This window comes from Canis lupus, chromosome 30 (genome assembly GCF_048164855.1).
Source record: "Canis lupus baileyi chromosome 30, mCanLup2.hap1, whole genome shotgun sequence".
NCBI lineage: Eukaryota > Metazoa > Chordata > Mammalia > Carnivora > Canidae > Canis > Canis lupus.
This window is the reverse complement of record NC_132867.1, coordinates 43,113,204-43,139,566: the sequence shown is the minus strand read 5'-3', so window position 1 is coordinate 43,139,566 and position 26,363 is coordinate 43,113,204. Positions and strand designations below refer to the sequence as shown.

At 55.9% G+C, this 26,363-nt stretch overlaps 1 protein-coding gene and 1 long non-coding RNA gene across 11 annotated transcripts in view; one reads left to right on the top strand and one right to left on the bottom strand.

The window, feature by feature from the left end:
* Positions 1 to 26,363, bottom strand: part of PCNT (pericentrin) — a 100,915-nt gene that overhangs the window by 13,587 nt on the left and 60,965 nt on the right. For 7 of the 10 annotated variants that reach the window (XM_072807257.1, XM_072807258.1, XM_072807253.1 and 4 more), the window contains 18 exons: positions 25,839 to 26,068; positions 25,275 to 25,391; positions 25,148 to 25,168; positions 24,496 to 24,702; positions 23,485 to 23,655; positions 22,938 to 23,090; positions 21,834 to 21,926; positions 19,956 to 20,801; positions 18,914 to 19,105; positions 12,487 to 13,200; positions 11,523 to 11,625; positions 8,928 to 9,082; positions 5,363 to 5,557; positions 4,759 to 4,932; positions 4,027 to 4,210; positions 2,648 to 2,870; positions 2,291 to 2,441; positions 1,268 to 1,873 (listed from right to left, as the gene is read on the bottom strand). In XM_072807257.1, coding sequence (XP_072663358.1) covers positions 1,268 to 1,873; positions 2,291 to 2,441; positions 2,648 to 2,870; positions 4,027 to 4,210; positions 4,759 to 4,932; positions 5,363 to 5,557; positions 8,928 to 9,082; positions 11,523 to 11,625; positions 12,487 to 13,200; positions 18,914 to 19,105; positions 19,956 to 20,801; positions 21,834 to 21,926; positions 22,938 to 23,090; positions 23,485 to 23,655; positions 24,496 to 24,702; positions 25,148 to 25,168; positions 25,275 to 25,391; positions 25,839 to 26,068 — 4,535 coding nt within the window. The remainder of the gene's footprint in view (positions 1 to 1,267; positions 1,874 to 2,290; positions 2,442 to 2,647; positions 2,871 to 4,026; positions 4,211 to 4,758; positions 4,933 to 5,362; positions 5,558 to 8,927; positions 9,083 to 11,522; positions 11,626 to 12,486; positions 13,201 to 18,913; positions 19,106 to 19,955; positions 20,802 to 21,833; positions 21,927 to 22,937; positions 23,091 to 23,484; positions 23,656 to 24,495; positions 24,703 to 25,147; positions 25,169 to 25,274; positions 25,392 to 25,838; positions 26,069 to 26,363) is intronic. The other 3 variants (XM_072807260.1, XM_072807254.1, XM_072807255.1) reach the window with 3 other exon arrangements.
* On the top strand, positions 12,419 to 23,121 carry LOC140621809 (uncharacterized). The gene is made up of 3 exons (XR_012021548.1): positions 12,419 to 15,043; positions 21,921 to 22,309; positions 22,612 to 23,121. It is a non-coding gene; the product is annotated as an uncharacterized lncRNA (long non-coding RNA).

Below are 26,363 nucleotides of genomic sequence, written 5' to 3'. Positions count from 1 at the left end.
TCACCCTCGTGACACTTAGAAATCTATTTTGTTTTTGGAAACACATACTCATTTCCCAAATACGTCACGGCAGGCCAACCACTGAAAAGACCAGGCTACTGATCTTCGTGTTTTTAAAAAAATTTACTTGGATTTTCACAATTTTTTAAAAGTCGTGTTTAAAATATATTTAAAAAAATGTTTTTAAACGTGAGAGATCCCTGGGTGACCCAGCACCTGCCTTCAGCCCGGGGCCAAGTCCCCCTGCAGGGAGCCGGCTTCTCCCTCTGCCTGTGTCTCTGCTTCTCTCTGTGTCTCTCTTGAATAAATAAGTAAATAAAATCTTTAAAGAATATATATCTTTAAAGAGAGTAACTCAAACGTCAAACCATATAAAGACAAAGGATTTAATTTTCTCAGAAACAAAGGCTTCTCCTTGACATAAAATATACCTAAAAACAAATTCTACTCAAAAACACAGGAGGAACACCTCCTAACCTGTGAGGCAAAAATCACCCAGATGCCAAAATCTAAGACGCCACAACCTGAAAAGTACGGACCAATATCCCTTGTAAATACAGACGCAAAAATCCTTGAAACACTAGCAAACCGAGGCCAGCAACATGTGTGATTCGGCCCAAAAACGCGAGCGGCTCCGCCGATGGAACCTCAACAAGGAAATTTGACGTCAACAAAGGGCAAACCACAGATTCTGAGACACCAGAAGTGCCAATCCAAGCCTCCCGGGACTGAGAACATGGGGTAGAGAGGACGGGTGTGGCGGGAGGAGAGAGGCTCCCACGCGACAGAGGGCGGCCCCACGGGCGCGGTGAGGACGGCACGGGCCGGGCCCCAGCTCCCCTCAACTGCAGGGGCCACCCCGACGGACAGAGAAGGAAGCCTGCGTCTACGCGCAGGTGACATGAGCTCATACAAGGAAAACACCAAATACATTAAAAAGCTGAGAACAAGCAAGATGCAAGATCAACAGAAGACCCGACAGTCCCACCGGCCAGCGGGGCCATCTGGGAAACCAGCTCCACCTGCAACAGCATCAAACATCACAAAACACTTGGGGATCAGCTACTCATCAGTGCGACGCTCGTCATCTGAGCGCAGCCCCACGCTGCTCAAAGACCTGAGACCCCCGGGGCCCGCAGCATCCACGACGGCCAGAGAAGGAGCGGGGGGCGGCGGCCACACCCGCAGACCCGAGGACGGCAGGACGGCGCAGTGCCCCGGGCCCACGGCTGGCAGCTGGGTGGTGACGCGGCCGGCGCGCGCTCACCAGTTTCTCCTTGGCTCCCGTCGGCCGCATCTCCGCGTCAGCCCGGCCCGGCCCCACGTCCGCTCTCCTCGCGTCCTTGCGTCCTTCCTGCGCAGCCAGCCCCGCCTGCAAGGGCTCTAATCCCGCCTGCTGCTGAGAAGCGTGCCCCTCTCTGCGCAGACAGCGCCCCGGCTCCCGGGCCTGCGCGGCCCTTACCTCCTTCTCCCTCTCCAGCTCCGCGCGGCGCTTCTGCACGTCCGCCTCCTGCTGCCGCTGCACCTGCTCCAGCCGGGCCTGCAGCTCCGCCGCGCGGGACTTCTCCTCCTTGAGCTTCCTCAGCAGAGCGTGATGCGCCGGCGACTCCCGGGGGCCGCGGCTCAGCTGCTCCGTCAGGAGCCGCTCGTGGCGCAGGGCGGCGGCCAGCTCCAGCGACCGGCCCTTCTCGGCCTCCAGGCTCCGCTGCAGCTCGGACAGCTGGCCCCGCTCCTGCGCCAGCAGCGCCTCGCAGCGCGAGGCCTCGATCTGCAGCTCCTTCTGCAGGTTGTCCTTGGCCGTCTGCTCGTGCTTCAAGGCAACGCACAGCTGGCTGCTCTGGGCGAACTGCTTCTCCAGAGAGGCCCTTAGCTCCTGGGGCGGGGCCGGGCAGCGCGTCAGCAGCAGGCTCAGCGAGGCCGCCTGCCCCGATTCTGCGCCCGGCCCTCTGCAGCAAAGCACGTCCTCCTTCTACCGGGGACAGGAGTGCCCGTCATGGCTCTGTCGGCACGCTGCACTCCTCCCGAGGCGGCATTCGGGGACGCACACCCGCGCCGGGACCCCCGCCTGCCTCAGAACCGCAACCCTGAGCGCCGGCTCCGTCCCGGGACGAGGAACCAGGGCGCCTGCTGGACGTGCTGTCCTCACAGCTGCTGGTGGGCCACTCGCCCCCAGAGACACTGGGCTCACGGGCAGCCCTGTCACCGCGAAGATGCTGCTGCTTGCCTGGTCGTGGGCGCCCGCCACCAGCCACCCGCCGCCCGCCAGCCCGCCAGCCCGTGGCCCAGGCACCTCCAGGGTCTTGGAGCTCTGGCCCTCCCTCTGCAGGTGCTGCAGCTGCGCCTCCTCCAGCCGGCTCTGCAGGGCGCGCTCCTTCCCGCGCTCGCTCTCCAGCTCCTGCAGCGCGGCCCGCAGGTTGCTCTCCTTGCTGTCCAGCACAGACCTGCGCAGGGGGAGGGGACACGCCGGGTGGCACCCGCGGCCTCCCACACGTGCCCGTGCGCCTGCGCTTCGTGCCCTCCTGCGCCTCAGCTCCGGCACTCGCCCACCCAATGCCAGAGGCGCGTGGCGACAATCACGTGACTCCCACGCGCCACCCGACAAACTGGGGACAGAACCCGAGGCGCCGGAGGCAGGCAGGGCCCCTACCTCAGCTGGAGGACTTCCTTCTGCGCCTCACCGAGCGAGGCCAGCAGCCTCTCGTTGTCCTGCTTACACTCGCGGAGCTCGGACCTCAAGTCCCTGACGACCGTCTGCTCCACCACCAGGAGCTTCCGGACGCTGCTGGCTTTCTCCTGCTCCTCAGTCAGGGTCTTCTGCACGTCGCTTGCTATGCGCTTCTCCTGCTCAACCTTATATGCCAGTAACTCCACTGAGGAAGACACGAGGGAACACGAGACAGCGTCACCCGTGAAGCCAGGCTGAGCTGCACCCGTGATGTCACAGGGAAAACCAGAGACGGGGACAGGGATGTATCCACTCCCTGTGGATAAACGGCATTTCTAGGTCCACAGCTGGGACAGCCTGACGCTGGCCTCCACACACTGTCCGGGCCCAAAGACACGACCCAGCTCCCCGGGGCCCGGGGTTCAGGTCCGGGGTCTGCCTGGAGGCAGAAGCGTGGGTCGGGCCGAGGTGGATGTGCACGAAGCCCAGGTGTGACCGTCCCCAGCCATCCCCACCCCACGTCGCCCGTCACTCCGAGAGCCGGCCCCGGCCCCTACGGCTTCCCTGCAGAACGTTCCCGCGGCTCAGGGAGGAAATACTGCGTCCTCCTCAAGCTCTTCTGGGACACAGGGTGGAGGCTCCTGCCCACCTTCCACGAGGCTGCCACTAGCCCGACACCAAAACTGGGAGAAGGAAACCCAGACCAGCAGCCCTCACGCCCGCAGGTGCGCGGCGTCAGCAAGCCCAGCCCAGAGACGCCCGGGGGTGGGCAAGGCTGCCCGCTGGACGGCTCCGCCCGCCAGGCCCCACCCAAACCCAGGAAGAGAGGGGCTCTGAGGCCCCACGGGGCCGGGTGTGCAGACCACAACGGGCGTCACATGGGCCTGGGCGATGGCGCCCTCCCCACGCCCAGAGCACCGCGGCCCTCCACTCACAACGCTCACTCAAGGACCTAAGCAGAGCGATTAGTAAGAGAAAGCAGGCGAGAAAAAGAATAATAAAATGCTTTTTACTCAAAGCCAATGTGAGCACCTACAGAAAATTCCAGAAGGACCTAAATGAAAGGTAGAAATGCAGGACAGGCTGCTTAAACCCCGCGCAAGCCCAGGGGCTCCCAGACCCGATCCCGCTGCGCCCACTGCCTGCAGGGACCGAGCCCCAAGCCCCCGCTCACCTCACTGGCAGGTCTATGAACTGAGAGGTGCCAAGGCCGGAGGTCCCTGCGCCCAGGGGCTCAGAGAGACCAGGACGCTGCTGGGGCCACGGGATCCAGCACCGGGCGGACCGCAGGGGCCTGGCCACCTCCACGCCACCTGACCCCCGGGAGCGTGCGGCCGGCAAGGACGAGGGGCAGCGCTCACCCTGCCTGCGCAGCTGGTGCTCCTGCCGGCTCCCCCGAGCCTCCGCGCTGGTCAGCGCCGCACACAGCTGCTGCAGCTTCTCCTGGTTCTGCAGGTGCGTCATGCGCAGCTGGGCGCGCAGGGCCTGGATCTCCGACAGCAAGCTGCTCCTGTCTGACGCGCGGAGGTGCTCCAAGGACTTCTCCTGCAATCTCCCCAGAGACGGGACCGCGACAGGGAGAGCAGGGTCACATGCGTGGCCACAAGGAGGGCCCTGCAGCAGGAACGCCCACCCTGAACAGGGAGCCAGGAGCGGGGAGCAGGGGCACGTCCCGGCGTAAGCAGCCCACGTTCTGCAAACTTGTGCTTCCGACGTCGTGGACACAGCCTGGGGCCTGGGCCTCGTCCCTGATGACAGGAGCAGGGGCGCGGAGGCCTGGGGACCCTCGGACCCCGCACACCGGGGCCTGCCGAGGACCCGCGTCGGGACTCCAGTGCCCTGTCCTAGGAGGGGCCCCGGGGCCCTCACGCCGCCGACCCCTCTGGCTCCCCGACCCCCCAACCCCAGGCTCAGGGCACGGCCCGGGCCAGACCCCCGAGCGCCGCTCTGTTCTCAAGGAAAGGCCAGTCGTGTCCAGATGATTAAGCAGTGCAGTGCTGGCGCCGAGGCAGGCCTCCTCCTGCCACCCACGTGCCAAGGTCAGGGGGCTCACGGGGATCACTGCGTCACCGTCTGCAGGGCCCGGTGCTCACCTGCTCCTGGACCACCTTCTCCAGCCTCTCCAGCAGGGAGCTGTGTTCCCCGGGGGCAGAGCCACAGGGCCGGGGCTGCAGCTCGGCCCTCAACATCTCCCGTTCTTTTCCAAATGCCTCCTGAACAGCCTGTAGGAATTCTCCCCTCCAGTCAAGGCCTGGGTCGGGCGGTTCCTAAATATTGAAACAAGAAGCTTGGAATCCCCCCCGATGCCTCCTGGGGGCTGCAGCCCCAGCCACCCGACAGGAGGGGGACACCCTCCCAGGACCGTGCAGGGCACCGCGGAGGCAGCAGCTAAGGGAGCAGCACGGGCCCGGGGCGCCCCCTGCACGGCCGTCGCTCCTGGCCGCCCCCCACACCGACGGCTGCATGGTCTCCTTGGACGTGGCTCGGCACCAGGCTCTGGTCAGAGTGGACGTTGGGCCGCCCGCGTCCTCCTCCGTAGCCTCTCCTGCCCCAGTGGGGCCCCAACGAGCCAGCAATGTGACTGAGCGGGTGGCTGGCCAGCCACATGGCCCCCATGCCGCCGCGGCCTCACCCCTTCCTCCATCCCACCTATCTGGCTGCCACCCCCTCCCACGGCTCCTCCCACGCGCCCCGTACCTGCTCTCCCTTCTGGGGTGCCAGGTGCGGATGTCTCCTTGGGGCCGGCACCGCCTCCAGCAGGCCAGGGCCCTCCCCCGGGAAGTGCTCCAGGGGGGCCCGCGGCTCACCCCTGCTCAGGGCGCTGGGCAGCCCGCGGCACTCGGACAAGGCCAGTATGTGGTGGCTCTCGTCACACACCATCTGCAGCAGGGCCTGCGACGGGAACGGGGGCTCAGCAAGCTGTGGGGAGGCGCCGCCCGACCCGGCCACCCCAGCAGCACCACGGCTGCCACCCCTGCCACCCCCTCCCTACGCCGGGCGGCACACGGTCCCTCGCAGAGAACTAGGACACGCACACCCACCCTGCGTCTCCAATGAGACGCGGATGGCGGAGGAGGGTGGTTCCCCAGACAGGACACGTAACCGACCCCGACCCCGGACACTCACGATGTGCCGTGTGTTAACCAGAATTAAAACTTAAAAACATACGTGACTCACAAGCATCTCATTCCTTAGTGTATTTTAAGGTCTTTTCACCACCTACAGCAGTGAGGCTAACATGTATAAATACGTCACGACTTTTAAAAATGAATGAAAGTAAACAAATACACGTTTGGAAGAATTCCTCTGGGGGAAAAGAGGCAACGAAGAGGCTTACGACAGAGTTCAGCTGGTTAACCAGGAACATGCTCTGCTAGGGTTCTCACGAGCCGACCCCAAAACATAGATGTTAACATGAAAGTCCCGAAAGCCCAATCATATGTAGCTTATTTTAATAACAATTACCTTCAACAACCTACAACTGCTTTCACTTTAAATAGAATTCATTGCTGTGCAGCAGCTGCAGATGGTGGCCCCCGGGACACAGGGGGCGCAGGGGCGGGGGCGACAGGCCCTGCAGGTGCCACCCGCGCCCCGTCCTGCGTCCTCGGCCCGTCCACACGGGCGGCGAAGAGCAAGCGATGCGGCAGTGACGGGCTGCAGGCGACCACGTACCTCCCTGGACAAGTGCACGCTGAGCAACGCCCGTGACGCCCGGCCCCACCCCGCCAGCCAGCGAGGCTTCCCGTGAGGTCCTTGCGCACGTGCCAGGCTCACGCCCCGGGTCTGACGCTGGCCGGGCGTGGAGGCCAAGTGGTTTGAGCCTCGGTGGCCGCAGCAGCTTCCAGAGCCCTGTCCTCAGGACTGGCCGTGGGCAGGGTCTCGCCACCGTGTGGAGCCAGCCCTCCCCTTGCGGGGTCCTCAGGTGCCCCGCTTTCCTCCGGCGGACGCCCGGCGATTCCCAGCACGGCTGCGCCCCCGGCCCCCTGGCTGCCTCCGGTCACGGCCACTTCCAGGGGCCCCTGAGCCACGACCACAGCACGGTCCTGGGAGCTCCTGCCGTGTCGCGAGGCCTCGTGGGGCCAGCTCAGGGGGGAGCGCAGGTTCCCCCGCAGGCGGCTATCCCTCCAGGGAGAGCGGGGGCTGCGAGACCCTCACCTGACAAACCCACCCGGAAATACCTTTGAGCTACTTTCTGTTCTTAAAGGCTGATTTCACAGAGAGCAGACCGGCGGGGGGCTGACCCCTCGGGCGCGGAGCCGACGCGGGGCCCCGACATCAGACCCAGCCCGCAGCATGGTCCGCTGCTCGTCTGGCTGAGCCGCCCAGGCGCCCCTCCTGGTGCCACTGCCAGGGGGACCTGGAAACCACGAAGTCCCAGGCCGTGACTGAGGCGAGCGCAGAGCTCGGGGGACCCGCACCCTACAGCTCGCTCGGCCGCCAGGGCTCCAGGGCCTTCACTGCGCTGCTGTGTTTTCTTTTTTGATCACCAAGCACTAAACCGCAAAGCTTAAGTATATGTAATTGTCATGACGACCACGTTCATTCTTTAAAATTACAAATTCTAACAGGTTGCTTGAGTCGGAAACACTAAGAAATGTGCCTTTAATGTTTTATGTCATATAAAAAATTAAGGAATGCAAAAAAGGAAATAAAAATTGACAGAAAAAACCCAAATTTAATTTTTAAAGGAGTAAGAGCACCACAATTTTTATTTATTCTGAGCACAACTTCCAGAGTTTTACTTAACCTCAAAATCGCCTTCTCAGGGCCCCTGGTGGCTCCGTCAGTGAAGCATCTGCCTTGGGCTCAGGTCACAGTCTCAGGGTCATGGGATCAAGTCCCGCGTGGGGCTCCCTGCTCCCCCCTCTGCCCCTCCCCCTGCTGGTGCTCGTGCTCCCTCTTTCTCTGTGTCTCAAATAAACAAATTAATAAATAAATCTTAAACAATCTTGTGCCTTGGATGGTACGGGGCAGCGAGGTAACAGGACGGGCAGCAGCCGTACCTGCGGGGGGCACAGCGGGACTCAAACCCACCAAATCACCCAGCTGTGCACCTGAAACCGGGGACGCTGGTGTCCGCTATACTCAGAAACAACAACTACCCCGTTTTCTTTGGAAATGTTTTTACTATTTAAATAAAATGTAATAGTGTCATTGTATCATCTACTTATTCAGCCAAGTTCGCGTCTGTGCTTTTGAGGTGACCTGTGCTGTGGGATGATCGCGGGCCTGGAGGAAAGACGCTGGGTGACGGCTGCCAACAAGAACGGCGGTGTGCTGACCGTGGCTCCGCCCCCACCACGCCCAAATCTTCCAGTGTGACAGTGTGACTGGCAAGTTGACCGACTCCACTCTGGGCCAGCAGAGCGGGGGGTGGGGGGGACAGGACACAGCGACACCCCGTCACAGGTGCCCAGGGGTAGCCCAGCTCATCAATGTGCGGGCCCTGCAGGTGCATGGCTGAGCCTGCCAGGAGGTGAGGACGGTCTCCTTGCGGGGAGGGGAGTGCAGGGTGCGACGCTCCCGGAGAACAGGCTGCAAGGAGCCTTGGGACACCGAGAAGCGCTCCCCGGCCACCCCGGGACAGCCCGCTGACGGCAGAAGGGAAGGGCCGAGCGAGCGGGGGCATGTGTGGCCCCTCGATGCACGGGAGCTGCCCCGCCAGGGGCAGGAGGCACCTGCAGCCAGCGCAGTCAGAGCTGAGGCCGCCAGCGCACACGCACACGCACACGCACACGCACACGGCCGCATGAGCGCGGACGCCGTCCTCCCACAGCCTCTTCAGCCCTGACAGGATGGAACCCCCCGCCGGGCGGCCGCTCCACAGCCCAGCAGCCCGGCAGCCCCGTGCCTGCAGCAGGCCAGCCCGTCCCCTGCCCGCCCGGCAGAGGGCGGCCCAGCCGCGGAAGGAGAGGCTGACGGGCAACCTCAGAACCAAGTAAAGGCCACCGCCGCCCACTCCCCCGCGGACGGCCGTGCGCTGGCACCCGAGCTCGCTTCTGAAGACGAACCCTCATTCCTCTTGTGGAACGTCGCCCCTGCGGGCCTCCATGTGCCGTGCCGCCAGGCCCTCCCCGCACACGCGTCCCACGCACCCCGAGTCAGCAGCTGCCTCCCTCTGGAGACATGAGCGACGCACCAGCACCACGAGAACCACCGCCACCGTCTGTGCCACGGACGGACACGCCCGCGCAGCAATCACAGTGGCCGCCGACGGAGGCCCGCGGACACGGCGCGCCCTGCTCCCACCAGCCCTTACCTTCACTTGCTTCGGGTGGACTTCCTTCTCCTTCATGGCCTCCAGCGGCCGTCGGAACCTTCCAGAGGCGGCAGGAGGCCCTGGGGGACGAGCAGCGGGGGCCCCGAGTCTTCCCAAATCTTGGTTTAGGATCTCTCCACACGCCGAGCCATCACCTAAAAACAGCACGAAGTCCAGGTCTACACCACGATCTCTGGATTCTGGGCTGGGGGCGGGGGCGCCCTGCAGAGCGCCGGGCGTGGTCAGACCCCCGCTGTCCGGTGCCATGCAAGGTCCCTAAACACCCAGCAGAGCCGCAACGAGGCTCCCCCTGAAGACGTCAACAAACCACCAAAGGGGACAAAACACCTTCCTAAACCCCTAAGCTGACATAACTACTTGCATGAAGAAAGCGTGTATTTTGCATGTTTGGTATGTTGACCCCCGTGAGCCCAATACAAGCTCCAGGCACCTCAGTCCTCCGTCCACAGACGCAGACGCCTGGGCAGACACGTGCGGGGCCCGTACCTCCCGCAGCCGCACACGGAGGAGGCGCAGCACACGCAGCAAGCGACCAGCCAGCGAGGGCTGAACACACCTGACGGGGTGGAGAGCAGCCCTGAGCTCACGCGGGAACGGGGGCGAGGCCCTGGCACGGCCCCTGGCGGCACAGAACTCCCACCGGGTGCTGACGGCCACCCCGCCACCGCCTGTCTCAGGAGCGCCGGGGAACGCTCCGCCACAGCACGCAACAGGGCTGCAGACGCCGGAGGAGACTCAAGAGGCAGCAAAGCCAAGAGCAGGTCAGGAAACCCAGAACATGTTCAGAGAAATCAGGAACCGTCTCACTCGGGAAACAAGGAAGGAAGTTTCAAGAGAAAGGAACAGAGAATAACAGAAAGCAGCGCTCTTAGAAGCAAGACACGGCAGAGATGGAAACATCCGACGCAAAGCTCAGGAGAGGATTTCTTAAAGTTCTCTAACACAGAAGAACAAAGTACAAAGGAGTGAGAAGAGACAAAACGAGGAGCTGCGGGAACCAGTCCAGCGATTAACACAAACGCAGCAAGCTGAGGCCGTGGCAGGGACCCGGCAGCCGCTCCGGGGCAGCAGGGCCGGGGGCAGCGCAGGCGTCCTGGTGTCCAAGGGACGGCCTCCTCACCTCTGCTTCTGCAGAACACACTGAAATCAGGGTCACCAGGGAGGGACAGGGGTGGGGCCCAGGGAGCGGGGACCAGAAGGGGGAGGCCACGGGGCAGCGCACACCCTGCTCGTGGACGGCGTGGACCCTCTGGGGGAGGACACGGAGTCCCAGGGGTCCTGCGGGAACGGGACAGATGCGCTCCAGCACGCAGCGTGGTGAGGGGACAGGACATGATGGGGCCACGTGGGGAGGACGGGACGGGACGTGTGAGAAACCAGCAGACACAGGTCGAAACATGTTGCTGTAAGTAGCAAATGTGATTTAGGAATAAATACCAGAACAAACTTCTCAAAGCTGACCATGGACTCAGTCCTCAGGGGAGGCGGAAGGCACCGGGCAGAGACGCTCGATCCCTAAACCAGGCCCTCGCGACACAGAGCAACTCCAAACTTAAAACGTTGCTCACCCCACTCGGCTGAAACGCCGATGAACTTTACTTCACTGTGGTCTAGTTTTCAAAAGCACTGAATTAAATCAATGATGACTTTTTAAAAAATCAAACCATCTCAAGAGATGGTTTGTCAATGTTGGTTGTAAAAAACCAACAACTGGGCAGCCCGGGTGGCTCAGTGGTTTAGCGCCACCTTCGGCCCAGGGCGTGATCCTGGGGTCCTGGGATCAAGTCCCACGTCAGGCTCCCTGCAGGGAGCCTGCTTCTCCCTCTGCCTGTGTCTCTGCCTGTGTGTGTATGTGTGTGTGTGTGTGTGTGTGTGTGTGTCTCATGAATAAATAAATCTTAAAAAAAAAAAAAGCCCAACAACTGCAGAAGTAGTTGTACAAGGTTGGAAAGTCACAGTTTGGCAACCAACCTAATGACCATCCTTGGCGGCTGACATCAGCGGGCTGGGGTCTGAGAAACACGAGATGGCAGGCATGGTCTCCACAGACCGCTGCCCGACACCACACCATCAAAAAGGAAAAATCAGAACAAAACGTGGCGGACACCACCGCGAGCCTCGTGCCAGGATTCCCTGGGAAGAGCCCCGCACCCACGTGCGAGGGACACCTGGGACACCCACGCTGACGACTCGACTACAGATACCCACACAAGACGCAGGAGCTGCTGGCAAGGGGAGGGCCTCCCCCCACACTGCGGGGCCCAGCAGGCGCATCTCAACGCCTCGTAGCACTGCGTCATCTCCTCCTGTGAAAGGTGCCAGTGAGAAACACGGCAAAATCTAAGTGAGGGGGCCGCCGCAGATGCCCAGACGCTGGGAGCAGGGACCTGGTCCGTGAAGCGCACCATCGAGTTTTCCAGAGTAATACGCATCAGGCCTCCAAGGGCCACGCCACAGAGAGGGTTCGAGGTGGGCTCACACAGCAAACGCCGGCCTGGGGGCCCTCTGTGCTCTTCTGTTCTCTGAAACCGTGAAGAGGTGAAAGAAAAGAAAGAAAAAGAAAGACCAACTCACTGTTTTCACTTCCATTGCTCTTTCCTTCAAACCCAAGAGGAGAGGATCTGGGCTTTTCTTGAGCATCAAGAGATGTTACGATAAAATCTTCAACATCTTTCTCCTGTTCAAATAGGTTGTTAAATGGTCGTAAAATAACAATTTATCACCTCAGGGAGCTAAACTAGCCAGATGGAAACTTTCTAAGGCCTGAATTGATCATTTTTCCACACAGAACCCAAACATGAGTGTTTCATGCTTGTGAACACATCGAAATCATGTGCTTCTAGGAATTTAAATAAATGCAGCCATAGTTCTCTAGGAATATTTTAAAGAAGCCACCAGTATATATCTCAAATTAAAAAAAAAAAAAAGGTTTGCAGTACTCTGTATGGGCATATGGGTGTCTCAAATAACACGTCCCCTGTAACTTGTTTTTAATCTAACCCAGGAAATGCAAAATCTCAACATCGTCATAGAAGAAAAGATACAGTCTAACTCAAAAATAACTGTTGTGAAATTAATCAGCACCATATGTAAAACCTATTAAACACGAAACACAACTGAAAATAAACCTAGAAAACACATTCTAGACAAAGAACCTGAATGGAAACTACACACGAAGGCGGGTTTGTGACTGTGCTTCTTGAGTCCGCGCTAGTGAGCGCACGCAGGCCTGGAGTGAGTATGAGTAGGACTGGTGCATCGCACATGTTTTTAAGAATAACTGAAGTCCTCTAATTGCTCATATTGCAACCGACTGAGGTTGGTGCTGCAGAGAGCTGACCGTCCCTACACATGGTTGACCAGGGGACTGCCAGCTGCGCACCCACACCTGGGCCGCTGGCCCTGCCAGGAGATGAGCCAACAATGGCCACAGCTATGATACTGCAGGCCCCGCAGACACATTTCCATGGGAACACTCTGGAGCGCCGGGCATCCCACAGACACCAAACCAGGGCAGCACCCAAGTAAGACCACTTACCACAGCCATTTGCAGCACGTGGTGGTCCGCGGAGGGAACCCGGTCTGCAGCCAACGGAGACTCTGCCGACCTGGAGGCCTTTTCTGCTGGTGACTGGCCCAGATACCAAAGCAGCTCCAACTGGTCAGCCTGGAGCGAGGCACTGGTCCTGTCCTGCAGGGAGGCGTCCAGGCTCAGGGTGTCTGAGCACGGGGTCAGGGGCAGGCTGGGCACAGGCTCCAGGGTGAGGTCCTTCCTGACAACCTCCGGGGAGCTCCAGGAGGACAGGTCCATTGCCCTGAGTGCGTTCTTCAAGGGCCCGGGCCCCTCCGTAGGGGTCAGGTCAGGGGAGCCACCGTGGAAGTTTGCTTGTAGACAACGTGGTCCTTCCTGCAACTCAACCTTATCTTCCACGGGAACATCTAGCATTTCATTTCTCATCAGTGGGTCCTGATTTCCACTCAGGTCATTTAGATCACACGTGGTCTTATCGATATGAAATGCATCAACAAGAGATGATCTGTCAGTTTCTTCACCATTACTGGAGCTATCACTCAAACTATTTTCTAAAGCACGTGAACAGGCCACCGGCTGCTGAGATTTGAAATCCTCTGTCTCAATGTTCTGAAAGTTCACAGAACGCACCAGGTGGTTCAACTTTTCTTGAAGTTCTTTCACCTGACTTATGAGACCAACTTTCTGCAGCTGACGATCTTCCAGTAGATTTTCCTTATTCTGCATATAAAAAAGAATACGCATAGAGTAAGATAGTTGAACTACACACAGTCACATCTGTCTGTCTGGTATTTACAAGCCAGTCTGAGAGGCCGTCTGAACAGTTAACAATGAGCCTCCACGAGCCCTTGGGTCCCTTCGCAGCTCTTGAGATTTCAAGCTATTTTAATCCCACGAAGGAGGCTCTCGGCCGTGAGCCCCCTGCCTACAGGTGCTTGCTGCAGAGGACTCTGGGAAGGCAGCAGAGCAGGAAGCAGCAGGAGCCTGGCGCCCCCGCGCTGCGCTACACCTGCCCGGGCTGAAGTCTGTCCGCTGTCTCCAACTCTGGAGTCTGTCCAAGGTTTGCAACTTCCCAGGGGGGCCAGAGGGTGCACATCAGCTGCTACCCAGCCCTGGACCCCAGCCCTGGAGCAGCGAGCACAGGACGAGCACAGGACGTGTGTGAGGCACGGGGGGCCACAGGGGCTGCCCCACCAATACCAGGCACCTGTGCTCTGGCTGCTGCTCCTGATCATGAAGGGCAAAGCCACTGAGGCCATTGTTGCAGCCCCTCCCACTCTGGCTGAAATGACCTCCAGGAGATTTAAAGGGTCACTGCTCTCCTTTCCCACAACAGCATTTTTCTTTTTTCTTTTTGAGGAGAAATTAAATGGGCACAGAGACAGCCTACAACAACCGAACAAGGTGCACCTGAGTGGCTCAGTGGCTGTCTTAAAATCTCAAAAAAAAAAAAAAAAAAAAAACTAAACCAAACAAGCAAAAAACCACAATAACAAAAAACAGCAAACTATGAGAAACAGATTCAGATTTCTATATTTACTAGACTCAAATGTTCATCATTCACAACAAACCAAAAAAAAAAAAAAAAAAATCCCAAAATCAGAAGGCATACAAGGACACAGGAAAGCAAGGCCCATTCAAAGGAAAAATACAAATCAAAAGGAACTGTCCCTGAAAAAGACCAAATGTCAGATCTACTAGTCAAAGATGTTAAAACAGTCCTGAATACATTAGAAGAACGAAAGGAGGATGTGGAGAAAGTGAAGAAAACGATGTGTGAATAGAGTAGAAATACAAATGGAGAGAAAGAAAATCTAAATGAACAAAAAATTCTGGAGCTGAAAAGTACAATAATTAAAAATTCACTAAAGGGATTCAAAGGCAGGTTTGAGGAGGAAGAAGAAAGAACTGGTAAACTTAAAGACAGAACAATGGAAATAATCATCTCTGAGGAAAAAAAAAAACTAACAAAAGTGAATTCAGACTAAGGGACCTGTGGGACACCAGCAAACAGATCAACATACGCTTTGTGGGAGTCCCAGAAGATGTGAGAAAGGCGGCTGAAAGAATTGAGGACATAATGACTGAACACTTCCAGAACTGATGAAGACACAAATATAAACATCCAAGAAACTCAACAAACGCCAAACAAGATGAACTCAGACACCCCAAAAACACATTATAATCAAATGTGTAAAAAGCTAAAGGCACTGAGAGAGAATCCTGAAAGCAAAGTGAAGTGACTTGTCACATACAAGAATCCTCAATAACATCACCAACAGGTTTCTCATCAGAAACTTCTGAGGCCAGAGGACAGGGAGTAGTCCGTACACTGAGAGTGCTGAAAGAAAATCTGTCGACTAAAAATCCAATACCCAACAAAACTCCTTTAAGAGTGAGGAAGAAATCAAGATATTCCCAGATAAATAAAAGCTAAAGGAGTTCATGATCACTACACTTGCCCTGCAAGAAACGCTCAAGGAAGTCTTCCAGGATGAAATAAAAGGTGACTAGACAGTAACTCAAAGTCACGTAAAAAAAAAAAATAAAGATCTCAGTAAAGGTAAGTGCATGCACAGTAATAGAAACCAGTGTATTAAACTGTACGTGTGAATAGAATTAACTGTATGTTAAAATACTTGAATTTTTTAAGAAGCTTGTGCTGTTGTGTAATAGTGGTTTTCAACTCCATATCATTTGTTTTCATCATGATTCAAAAGACATTTAAAAAAATTATTAATTAAAAGTTAGTATTATTAACTTTAGTTTGTAACTCCACATATCTTCTACACAATTTAAGAAGTTAATGGATTTAAAACAATCATTGGTTTATGTTTTGAGACACACAGGTATAAAAATGACATCAAAAGCCAACGGGATAGGAGCAAAACCTTATATAAAGGAATATTTTTAAAGTTAAGCTTGTATAGATTCAAACCAGTGTTATAATGCTAGATGCTAAATGTAATCCCTAACATAAACACATAAAGAAACCTAGCTATCCTATATAGACAAAGAGAAATGAGAAAGGGATTTAAACATTTCACCGTAAAATGTCAAAGAGAATACAGTAATGCAGGAAACCGGGGGGTGGGGAGGTGGGGCTGTAAGGCATTTGGAAACAATAAAATGATAAAAAATATGCCTCCTTATTTAGTAATTACTTTAAATGTAAATGGATTAATTTCTCCAAAACCAGAGAACAGCAGGATGGATACAAACACATGATCCTGGGGTACCCAGGTAGCTCAGCTGGTTGAACGTCTGACTCTTTTTTTTTTTTTTTAATTTTTATTTATTTATGTATGATAGTCACAGAGAGAGAGACAGAGGCAGAGACACAGGCAGAGAGAGAAGCAGGCTCCATGCACCGGGAGCCCGATGTGGGATTCAATCCCGGGTCTCCAGGATCGCGCCCCGGGCCAAAGGCAGGCGCCAAACCGCTGCGCCACCCAGGGATCCTGAACGTCTGACTCTTGATTTCAGCTCAGGTCATGATCTCTCATGTCATGAGCCCTACTCAGCCTCCCGCTCAGTGGGGAATCTGCTTCTCTCCCTCTTCCTCTCCCTTTGCCTCTCCCCTAAGTGCATTCTCTCTCTAAAAATAAACAAAATCCTAAAAACAAACATAACCATATGATACAACCATATGCTGGCTACAAGAAGCCAAAAAAACCACAGAGCACAACAGGTTGAAAGTGAAAGGATGGAAAAGGTAATTCATGCAAATAGGAACCAAAAGAGAGTGGGGTGGCTATATTAATAATAGACAAAATAAATTTAAACCGAGAGGTTCTTTTTTTTTTAAGATTTTATTTATTAAAAAAAAATTGTATTTATTCATGAGAGACACACAGGGGGAGGAAGAGAGAGAGAGAGAAAGAGAGAGGGAGAGGCAGAGACACAGGCAGAGGGAGAAGCAGGCTCCATGCAGGGAGCCTAATGCGGGACAGGATCCCTGGTCTCCAGGATCATGACCTGGGCCGAAAGCAGATACTAAACTGCTGAGCCACCTGGGCTGCCCTAAAAGAGGTTCTAAAACACAAAGGGGATTGAACCAGTAATAAAAAAATCTCCCACTAAAGCAGAGCCCTGGACCTGAAGACTTACCGGTGAGTTCTACTGAACATTTAAGACTGAATACCAATCCTTCTCAAACTTTTCCAAAAAATGAAGATGGGAAAGCACTAGGCCCAAATGGGTTCACTGATGAATTCTACCAAACATTTAAGAAAGGTAAACCAATTCTCTACAGTCTCCTTTATAGGACAGAAGCAGAGGAGGGCGCCTGGAAGGATCAGTTAAGTGTCTGCCTTCAGCTCAAGTCAGGATCTCAGGGTCCTGGGATCCTCCCCAGCATCGGGTCCCTGCTGAGTGGGGAGCCTGCTTCTTCCTATGCCTCCTCCCCTCCCTTTATGTTTGTGCTCTTGCTCTTTAATAAATGAATAAAATCTTAAAAAAAAAAAATCAGAAGAATGCCTCCTGACTTGCAGTATGAGGCCAGCATTACCATGATACTAAAGCTAAAAAAAAGACACAACAAAAACAAAAACTACAGACCAATATCCCTTATGAACATTGATGCAAAAATCCTAAAACACAAGCAAATTGAATTCAACAGTATATTAAATATATATGCCATAACCAGGTGGTGTTTATTCCTGGAATACAAAGATAGATCAACATAGGAAAACTCATCTGTGTAACATACCACATTAGCAAAATGAAGGAGAAAAAAATTGCATGGTTGTCTTAATTGGCACAAAAAATGCATTTGACAAAGTTCAACACCCTTCCGTGATAAACACATTCAACATACCAGAAGGAAACTACTTTAATGTAAAAAACCATACATGAGGGATCCCTGGGTGGCGCAGCGGTTTGGCGCCTGCCTTTGGCCCAGGGCGCGATCCTGGAGACCCGGGATCGAATCCCACGTCAGGCTCCCGGTGCATGGAGCCTGCTTCTCCCTCTGCCTGTGTCTCTGCCTCTCTCTCTCTCTCTCTCTCTCTCTCTCTCTCTGTGACTATCATAAATAAATAAAAATTAAAAAAAAAAAAAACCATACATGAAAAATACACAGCGTACGTCACACTGGACTCAAAGTGTGACAAACTTTCACACTGGACACACATCGCAATGAACTGGACTGAAAGATTTTCCTCTAACACCAGGAACAAAGCAAGAATGCCTGCTTTCTGGGGAGCCCCGCGGCTCAGTCGGTTCAGCATCTGCCTTCAGCTCAGGTCGTGATCCGAGGGTCCTGGGATCGAGCCTCACATTGTGCTCCCTGCTCAGAATGGAAACTGCATCTCCCTCTGCTCCTCACCCTGCTCATGCTCTCTCTCAAATCAATAAAATGTTAAAAAACAAAACAAACAAAAACAAAACAAAACAAAAAAAACGCCTGCTTTTACCACTTCCCTTCAACACTGTACTGGAAGTTCTAGCCAGTGCAATTAGACAGGAAAAAGAAATAAAATGTGTCCAAACTGGAAAAAAAAAATCATCTACATTCCATTATGATATGATCATATATATGTGTGAAAGACTCAATTAAAAAAAATCCTGAAAAAAAATAATAAATTTAAAAAATAAAAAATCCTGTTGGGACACCTGGGTGGCTCAACAGTTGAACATCTGCCTTCAGCTCAGGAACTGATTCGGGGTCCCAGGATTGAGTTCCACATTGGGCTCCCCATAGGGAGCCTGCTTCTCCCTCTCCCTGTGTCTCTGCTTCTCTCACTGTGTCTCTCATGAATAAACAAATAAAATCTTTAGAAGAGAAAAAAAATCAAAAATCAAAATAAATCCTGTTAGAATAAGTCAATACGGCAAAGTCACAGGATACAAAAATCAACATATAAAAATCAGTTGCACTTCTACACGTGAACAATGAGCAATCTGAAAAAGAAATGAAAACAATTTACAACAGCAACAAAAAAGAAGAAAATAAGAATTCACTAAACCGAGGAGATAAAACTATAAAACACTGCTGAAAAAAATTAAAGATGACAAATAAATGGAAACACATTTCATGTTTAAGAACTGAAAGACCTAATACTGTTAAGATGTCAAAACTATCAGCGATCTGCAGATTCAATGCAATCTCTGCTGGCCTTGAAGGACAAGCAGCTGCGTGGGCAACGTGTCCTCCCGTGAAAACCTAGAGACAGGCCTGGAGCCCATTGAACTCCTGGGGCATCTTACAGGACAGGTAACTGAGGGCTCATTTCTCACAGGCCAGACGGACCGCAGGAGATGTGCATTTCTAGAGAATACCTAAACAAAACGTGCAGGAAATTTCAGAACAGACGTGAATAGGCCACTGCAACAACACGACGGAGCTGCCACCTAGGTAATGTGCGCATCACCTCTGCAAAAATGCCGCCGACTTCCCTACCACACAGAGCACAGCCCGTGCGCCGAGTACCTTCATCCTGGCCGGCGCTTTGCCGCGGTCCTCTGTTCTCAAGTGCATTTCGTTCTTCAGCAAGAGCAGCTCAGACTCCAGCTGCCTCTGGCAGACCGCAAGCACCGACATCACGCTGTCTTGTTTGAGCAGACCTGGGGGACCTGATGTCACCGGCAGCTCGGCAGGCTGCAAATCGTCGTTCACTGCGTTCTATGACAAGCAGAAAAAACGACGACGGTGCTCGTGAGGATAAAGCTAAAGGCACCAGAAAGCCTGCTGAGCCCTGGGCCCCCTGGCTGGGGTGCCTCGGAGTCCCTGGAGCTCCAGAGCTGGCACACGCACCAGCAGGACCCCACCTCCCAGGTCCTGGGGAGCCTCGGGCCAGGCCTGCCATCTGCTCCCTGCACAGCAGGCCCGGGAAGCTTGCGGCTGGGGGCTCCAAGGCCAGCGGGACAACCCCACAAAGCTGGGGCCGACAGGAGCCGCCCTCCACAAGCTGGAAACGGCACGGGGCAGCAGGCAGGGGGCCTGACTCCCACTTCAAACCAAAGGGGAGTGCGTCCCAGAATGAATCAGCATTAAAAGAAATAGAGCAACAATTAAGACCCAGAAAGGAAAATCCAGGGAGCCCGGGTAACAAGGCCTCCTCCATATCATCGAACGTTCTGTCCTAGGACTTTGGAAACTTTAACTGACAACAATAGTAAGTTGAACATGAACCCTCCAGTCAGATTTCCCTGTGCACATGACGCCGACGTGAGGGCCTACGGACCACGAGCTTCCTATTCCTCTCTACCCAGGAGCCACCCCACAGAACCATTCCATGACTGCCCACCACACAGAGGACCGTCGCTAACATTTGAGGAGGAGACTAGGAACGGTAAGTTCTTGAGAGAACCTCCAAGCCCCAGTCTCGGCCCCCGGGGCCTGGGTCAGGGCCTCTTGCAGGTGCCATGTGCGCCCCGGCTCCCCGTGTTTGCCCCTGTACCCCACACGCTCCCCGCTCCTGACGCATGGACACCACGCCTCCAGCAAACCGGCAAGAGGGAACGGGGCCCACCTGGGGGTCTCTGACCTGGCCCTGGGCGGCCGAGGCCACCTGTCTGCTGTCCACGTCCTGCTGTGACGCTTCGTCCCGCGAGGCCTCTTCAGCCCTGGGGCCCGGTCCCTGCAAGCCACGTGCCCCCCGAGGGCGCAGGCGGGCCCCACGCGCCTGCTGCTTGTCTGCCTCCTTCTGGCACCTCAGGAACCGCTGGTTGAGCACCTGCAGCTGGCGACTGAGGCGGACACACTGCACTCGCAGCCGCTGCAGTTCCGGGGGCTCGTCCTCGGCGGCCAGGGGCTGCCGTTCCAGGGTGCGGCGGAAGCGGGAGAAGGCGGCCAGGATGGTCTCCAGCTCCGCAGAGTGGGCCAATTTCTGCCGCTTCATGGCGTCGATCTCTAAATCCCGTTCTGCGAGCCTCGCCTCCTTTGCTCTCAGGGCAGCTTCGAAGGCCTGGATCTGGGAGGCCATAGCCTGGACCTCAGCCTCCCTGAGGGCGGCGCTGCGCTCCAGCTCGGCCAGCTGCCCGGCGGCGGCCTCCTCCGCGGCCTGCAGGCGCTGCTGCAGGGCCTCCAGGGCCTGTCCGTGCCTGTGCTCCTGCTCCGCGAACAGCCGGCTCGCCGCCCCCGCCGCCGCCAGCGCCTCTGGCCCCACAGCGGGGGCGGGGACAGCGGGCAGCTCGCAGTCCACAGCAGCGGGTACGGCGGGCGCCCCAAGGGACAGCTCTTCCTGCAGCCTCTCGATGACCTCGTGGAGCTGCTCCATCTCCTCCGCCTTTTCTTTCTGCAGCCGTTGCTGGTTCTCTCGCAGGTTCTCGATGATGGATCTCAGCTCCTCGATCTCTGAGCTTCTGTCATAGGTGACCTGAGCAAAAAGCACATTCAGAGATGAAAGCCACGATTCACCCTCAGCCTGCGGCTTGGTGCGGTGACTTCACAGCTGTGGGAACAAACAAGTGACGTTTAATACTCGGAAACGCCCAATGCTACACGCCAGCTTCGTCAGGAACGTCAAGCTGCTTGGGAAGTAAGAACGCAGTTGCCGCTTCGCCACCTGCTCAGACGCCTCATGACCCCCATGCCCGCCCCACGGGCAGGGGCAGCCCAACAGGCCACGTCTGTCTCCGTGGCGCCCCCGTACTCAGGCCACCACCTGTACCGTGTGTGGTTCGGTGACGCTTACACAATGATTCGTTAGGCTTTACTAATGGGAGACACTTCAGGTCTTGGACCTCGTTCTAACTCTGGGAGAGGATCAGGCTTGGGAACCAGCCCTGGCAAAGGACGGGACCAGCAGGCACGTGGACTGGGAGAGTGCTCGCACTGGCCGGCTGATGCCGTCCTCAACGATTTTAAGGTACGAGATGTCATTATTTGTACTTTGAAGATAAGACAACGGAAACTCACATGTCAAATATCCTGCCAAGACTGCAAAGACAGTAAATGGAAAATCAGATTGAAACGCTATGTGGCTCCAAACTTCATTCTCACGAGCCTGTATCGCTAGCAGCCACCAACCGATTTATGCTCCAGTTAGCAATCCTCAGCCAGTTCCTTTTTTTTTTTTTTTTTAATTTTTATTTATTTATTCATGAGAAATAGAGAGAGAGAGAGGCAGAGACACAGGCAGAGGGAGAAGCAGGCTCCATGCACCGGGAGCCCGATGTGGGACTCGATCCTGGGTCTCCAGGATCGCACCCTGGGCCAAAGGCAGGCGCTAAACCGCTGCGCCACCCAGGGATCCCCTCGGCCAGTTTCTTATAGTCCAGTGTTTGCTTCCTAAAAATTGTGGGTTTCATAACAATTCTTGGTTTTACTAGTACCCTTGGTGCCTTTAAACTCAAAATCAAACCTGACGAGCAACGGGCGGCTGCATTGAGCGCCAGGAAAGGCCTACCTCGCGGAGCGCGCCACTTCCCATCCCGGCCAGCTGCGCCTCGAGCTGCTCGCTCACACACATGATCTCCTTTTCTTTGTTTTGCAGAAATGCCTGTGGAAATACAACCACCAATAAAACGTGACGATGGGCGTGGTCCCTGACCTGGCACACGAAGCACCCGAAATAAGGTAGCTTGAAAGACGGACACTCCATTTGAAAATGGCTTCCTGTTTGGGTGTGTTCTGTTCACGACTGAGGAGGGCACCCGATGCCTGAGACTGGCTGAAACCCGGATTTCACGGACGTCACGCAGCCTGCGAGGGGCGGCACGGAGGACACGCGCTGAGTGTACCCTGGCCCCTTGGGTTCACGCCCCCACAGCTGCCAGGCACCACAGGCAAGGGCTCTGCACTGGGCCACAAAGCCATCGGCACAGCTGTCTCTTTACAAGCTGGACTCTCTGCTAGAGCTACAAGAGGAGATTTAAAAACAGGGTATTTTGGGGGCACCTGGGTGGCTCAGGCGGTCACACATTCCACTCCTGGTTTCGGCTCAGGTCGTGATCCCAGGGTCCTGGGACCGAGCCTCACGCTGGGCTCCACGCTCAGCGGGCCGTCTGCTTGGGATTCTCTCCCGCCCTCCCCTGACTCTACAATCAATCAATCTTTATTTCATCCTGCTCGTAGCAAGGATTAATGAGCAACTATGTAATGCAAGTCACCGCTTCTAGAACAAGGTAACGACCCTGTAACGACCCAAATTAGGTCAATGGTGATGATTCATTTCCTCCTCACAGTTCTGCCATCAGAGAGGTTTGTCTCTTGTGCCGTGTGACTCCAGCCAGCGTCCTCTCAGAGCCACTAGCAGGACGCAGAGGACGGCGCGGGAGGACACAGGCCACCATCACCCATCACCCGCCAGGGAGGCTCTGGGTTCTGCCCCCGACTGCACTTTCCAGAGCTGCCCCAGCTGCCGACCTCAGAACGGAAGGCAGGTGCCTCCTGAAACGGCAGAGGACCATCCCCGGCCTCACGTCTGCAGCCCATGATCCACGGTCGCCCGGGGGGCTGCAGCACTGACACGACCATGAACCCGGCTGTCTGGGGGGTCTCCCCGGCGCACCTTCAGGCTGGCGTTCTCCTCCTGAAGTTCCCGCACACTGACGGCCGCACGGCTGCTCTGCGCGTCTAATTCCAAGTTCAGGTGCAGCACTTCATCACTCTTACTTACTAGGTCATCTTTCATCTTTCCTAATTGTTCTTTTAAATCCAAAACCTTTCATTAAAACAAAAAATATTAAAAATTATTTAATGTTCTAAGTCACTCAATAATTATTAAAAATTACTTTACATTGGGGCCCCCGGGTGGCTCAGCAGTTTAGCGTCTGCCTCCAAGCTCAGGGCGTGACCCCGGGGTCCCAGGATCGAGTCCCACATCGGGCTCCCCGCAGGGAACCTGCTTCTCCCTCCTCCTGTGTCTCTGCCTCTCTCTGTGTCTTTCATGAATAAATAAAATAAATCTTAAAAAAAAATTTACAAGACTTTAAAGTACATGCTGAGAAGAGTCATTAACATCTAATAATCACGAAGGTACACAGCAGTCGCAGCCCCACTTCCCGCATCACCTGGACGTCCTGCCCTCGCCAGCCGCCCCCAGCCCCCACTCTTGCCTCGCTCTCTCGCTGCTGGAGCGCCCTCTGCACCGCCTCTAACTGGACTTCTGGGCCCTCGGGGCAGCTGTCTGCAGGAGGCACAGGGCACCTGCCCTCATCGAGTTTAGACTGTAGTGTGGACACCAGAAGCAAGTTGCTCATCTGCTTCTCCTGTAAGGCCTCTTTATCCTGATTAAGAAAAAAAGGCTTATTTTAGGCAAGTTTTTCAGGAACAAGGGGTGTCAAATTGTGACCTGAGTGCCCAGTGTCCTCACATGCCCCTGGCACTCAGCTGCACACACCTGCACACGCCACACACATGACCTCCAGAGCAGAGATCCACCTGGTGAAGGATGGGACCCCAAAGAGAGGGCCATCGTGTGTGCCTGTGAGTCCACTGCAGTGAATCTGTCCTTAGTAGTTATTCAAGAAGGAAAAAAATTGTCCCTAGGCTATTGGCTATTAACAAAAAAAACTGCAAAGAACTTGCCTGAGAAGAGGCCAGTGGCTGACAATGTTACTCTGTATAACGCATGTTAACGTCTCACTGGAAAAGTTTTCAAACAGTATTTACTATGGAGAAATTGGTCACAACAAATTACATGGAAAAGAAGTTACAGTAAGTGGCCCAAGTTTGTACAGAGAAAAAAAGGCATTTTCTATGCCTGCAGCATCTAATAAGCTCAGGAGGTGTTTGCTGAGAGAAGGAAGAGGGAGCAAGTGATGCAGGGAAAAAAGAAGGGTGGGGGGGGGCGGGGAGAAGGCGCTCCTGGGGAGGGCACCCAAGCCCTGCCTTGGCCTCCCGCTCGGGCTGTGAGTCCCTAAGCCGCTGTGGCAAACCAACTGAACCGAGCGGAGCTCACAGGACCCTGGAAGGGGTGCGGTCTTGGGGCCGACGCCAAGTAGGGTGCTGGCGTGAGGGGCTGAGGGGAGAGCAGCTGGGGACGCTGCCCTCGGAGGGGAGGGCGGGGGTGGGGGGGCACAGTGTGGGGTCCCGCAGACTCGGGCTCCCACGGCGCGGGCTGCTACCTGCTGCAAGGCCTTCATGGCGTCTCTCTGCCTTTCCAGCTCTTCCCGCAGCTGAGCCGCCTCCCTCCTGCAGCTCGCGTTGGTCTCCTCGAGACGTCGGATTTCCTCTTCCTGGATCATCACTTGTCTGTCCGCCAACTCTTTCTTTATGACCAACTCGTTAAAGCCATCTGATTTCTCTCTCAACTTTTCTTGCAACAATTCAACCTAAAACAACAAGAACGCCTGAGAAATGTGACAGTGACAGCACCACCTCCTAAGTACGGGAGCACACGGCACGGCCAGCGGGCACGCCGCGCAGAGGCACACGCCCACACACGGCAGGCACGTGGGCGGGAGGGGACCGTGTGGACACCCTGGCTGCACTCGGGGCTCCGCCACTGGGGGGTCACACTGGGGGCCCAGGGAACGATGCACGGAATGCCTCAGTGCTTACAACTGAAAACGAACCCAGCATAGTCCCCATATACGCTCAGTGTTTGAACCAGCACACCAGCCACAGCCGCAGCAGGCGGGGGACGCACGCAGGTCCGCTCCAGCAGAGGGAGGCAAGGGAAGGAAGAGCAGGCCCCCGTGCAGCAGCCCCCACGCTGTGCAGGGGAGGGGAGGGGAAGGAGGCGGCGCCCACCATGCAGACCCCCAACACCCCTACCTCCTCGTCCAGCTGCTCCTCCTGCCGTTTCCACATACAGGGAAGGAAAAATTGTTCCACAGGTAAGTCTTTAGAACATGATGCAGAACATTACCCAACGGGCAGAGCACACGTCAGGCTGACTTACGTCGCTGACACGAGGGCCATGGGGCCGCGGCCGGGCCGCCTGGCGGAGCTGCTCCTCCAGCCTCTGGATCTCCCGCTGGAACTCCTCCCGCTCGTGTTCCCTCTCGACAGCCTGCTCCTGTGGACAGAGGCAGTCTGCTCGGACGTCTCAGAGGCACGCAGGCCACGGCACTTCTCCCTCCGGAGGGAAGGCCGACCGCCTGCGCAGACGCGGACCGCCCAGCAGGCGCTCGCAGCACTTCCCTCCACACCACCTGTCCACCGGCTCGATGAAGAGGTGGCCCTGCAGGTGCAGCGAGAGACTCTGCAGAGTGTGGACAGAACAGCCACAGACAGCAGACGGCTCGGCCCAAGGGGGCAGGGCTGGGCATGCAGGGCTGGCACGGGGGCTGGGGGGGGGCCCCGCAGGCCACGCACAGGCGCACGCTGACCCCTTGGGAATGTGTGCCTAGAGTGACCCGGCCACAACCCCCCGGCCGCGTGCTAACCCTAACACTGTGTCACGGACGCTCACGCTACAGGGCCGGCGTTCAGGGACACAAGCACACTTAGTCAAGATGCTCACGTCCATGAACTGCCGCTGGCTCCGCAGATGCTTGTCCAGAGCCGCCATCTGCTGCCTCAGCGCGGACAGCTCCTCGGCCTGCTTGGCACACGCTTCGTGCCGAGAGAGCTGCTCCTCCAACTCCGCCTCGAAAACCTTCATCTGAGAGAGCAGCGCCGCGCGGTCCTTCTCCGACTGCTTCCTGGCCTCCGACTGCTCCTGCGTCAGACACTCCACTTCCCTACGAAGAGCTGAAGAGACAAAACAGGGAGAAAAGCCCCACAGATCAGGGCAGGGACGTGGGCTGAAGCAGAAACGGGAAACGTGCCCGGCAGGTGCCCCCCACGGCGGGGCAGACACACACCACATCCAGCCGCCCCAGCAGCCCCGGGCCCCGAGACACAGCCGGCCCCGAAGGACATGCACCCACAGCCAGCACGAGCCTGGGTGCTCACCACTGTGCTAAATGCCCCCAGAGACAAAGCCAAGGACGTTAGAAAAGAGCGGGAGAATTACAGCTTTTAAATTAAAATTCGCTAAAATAAA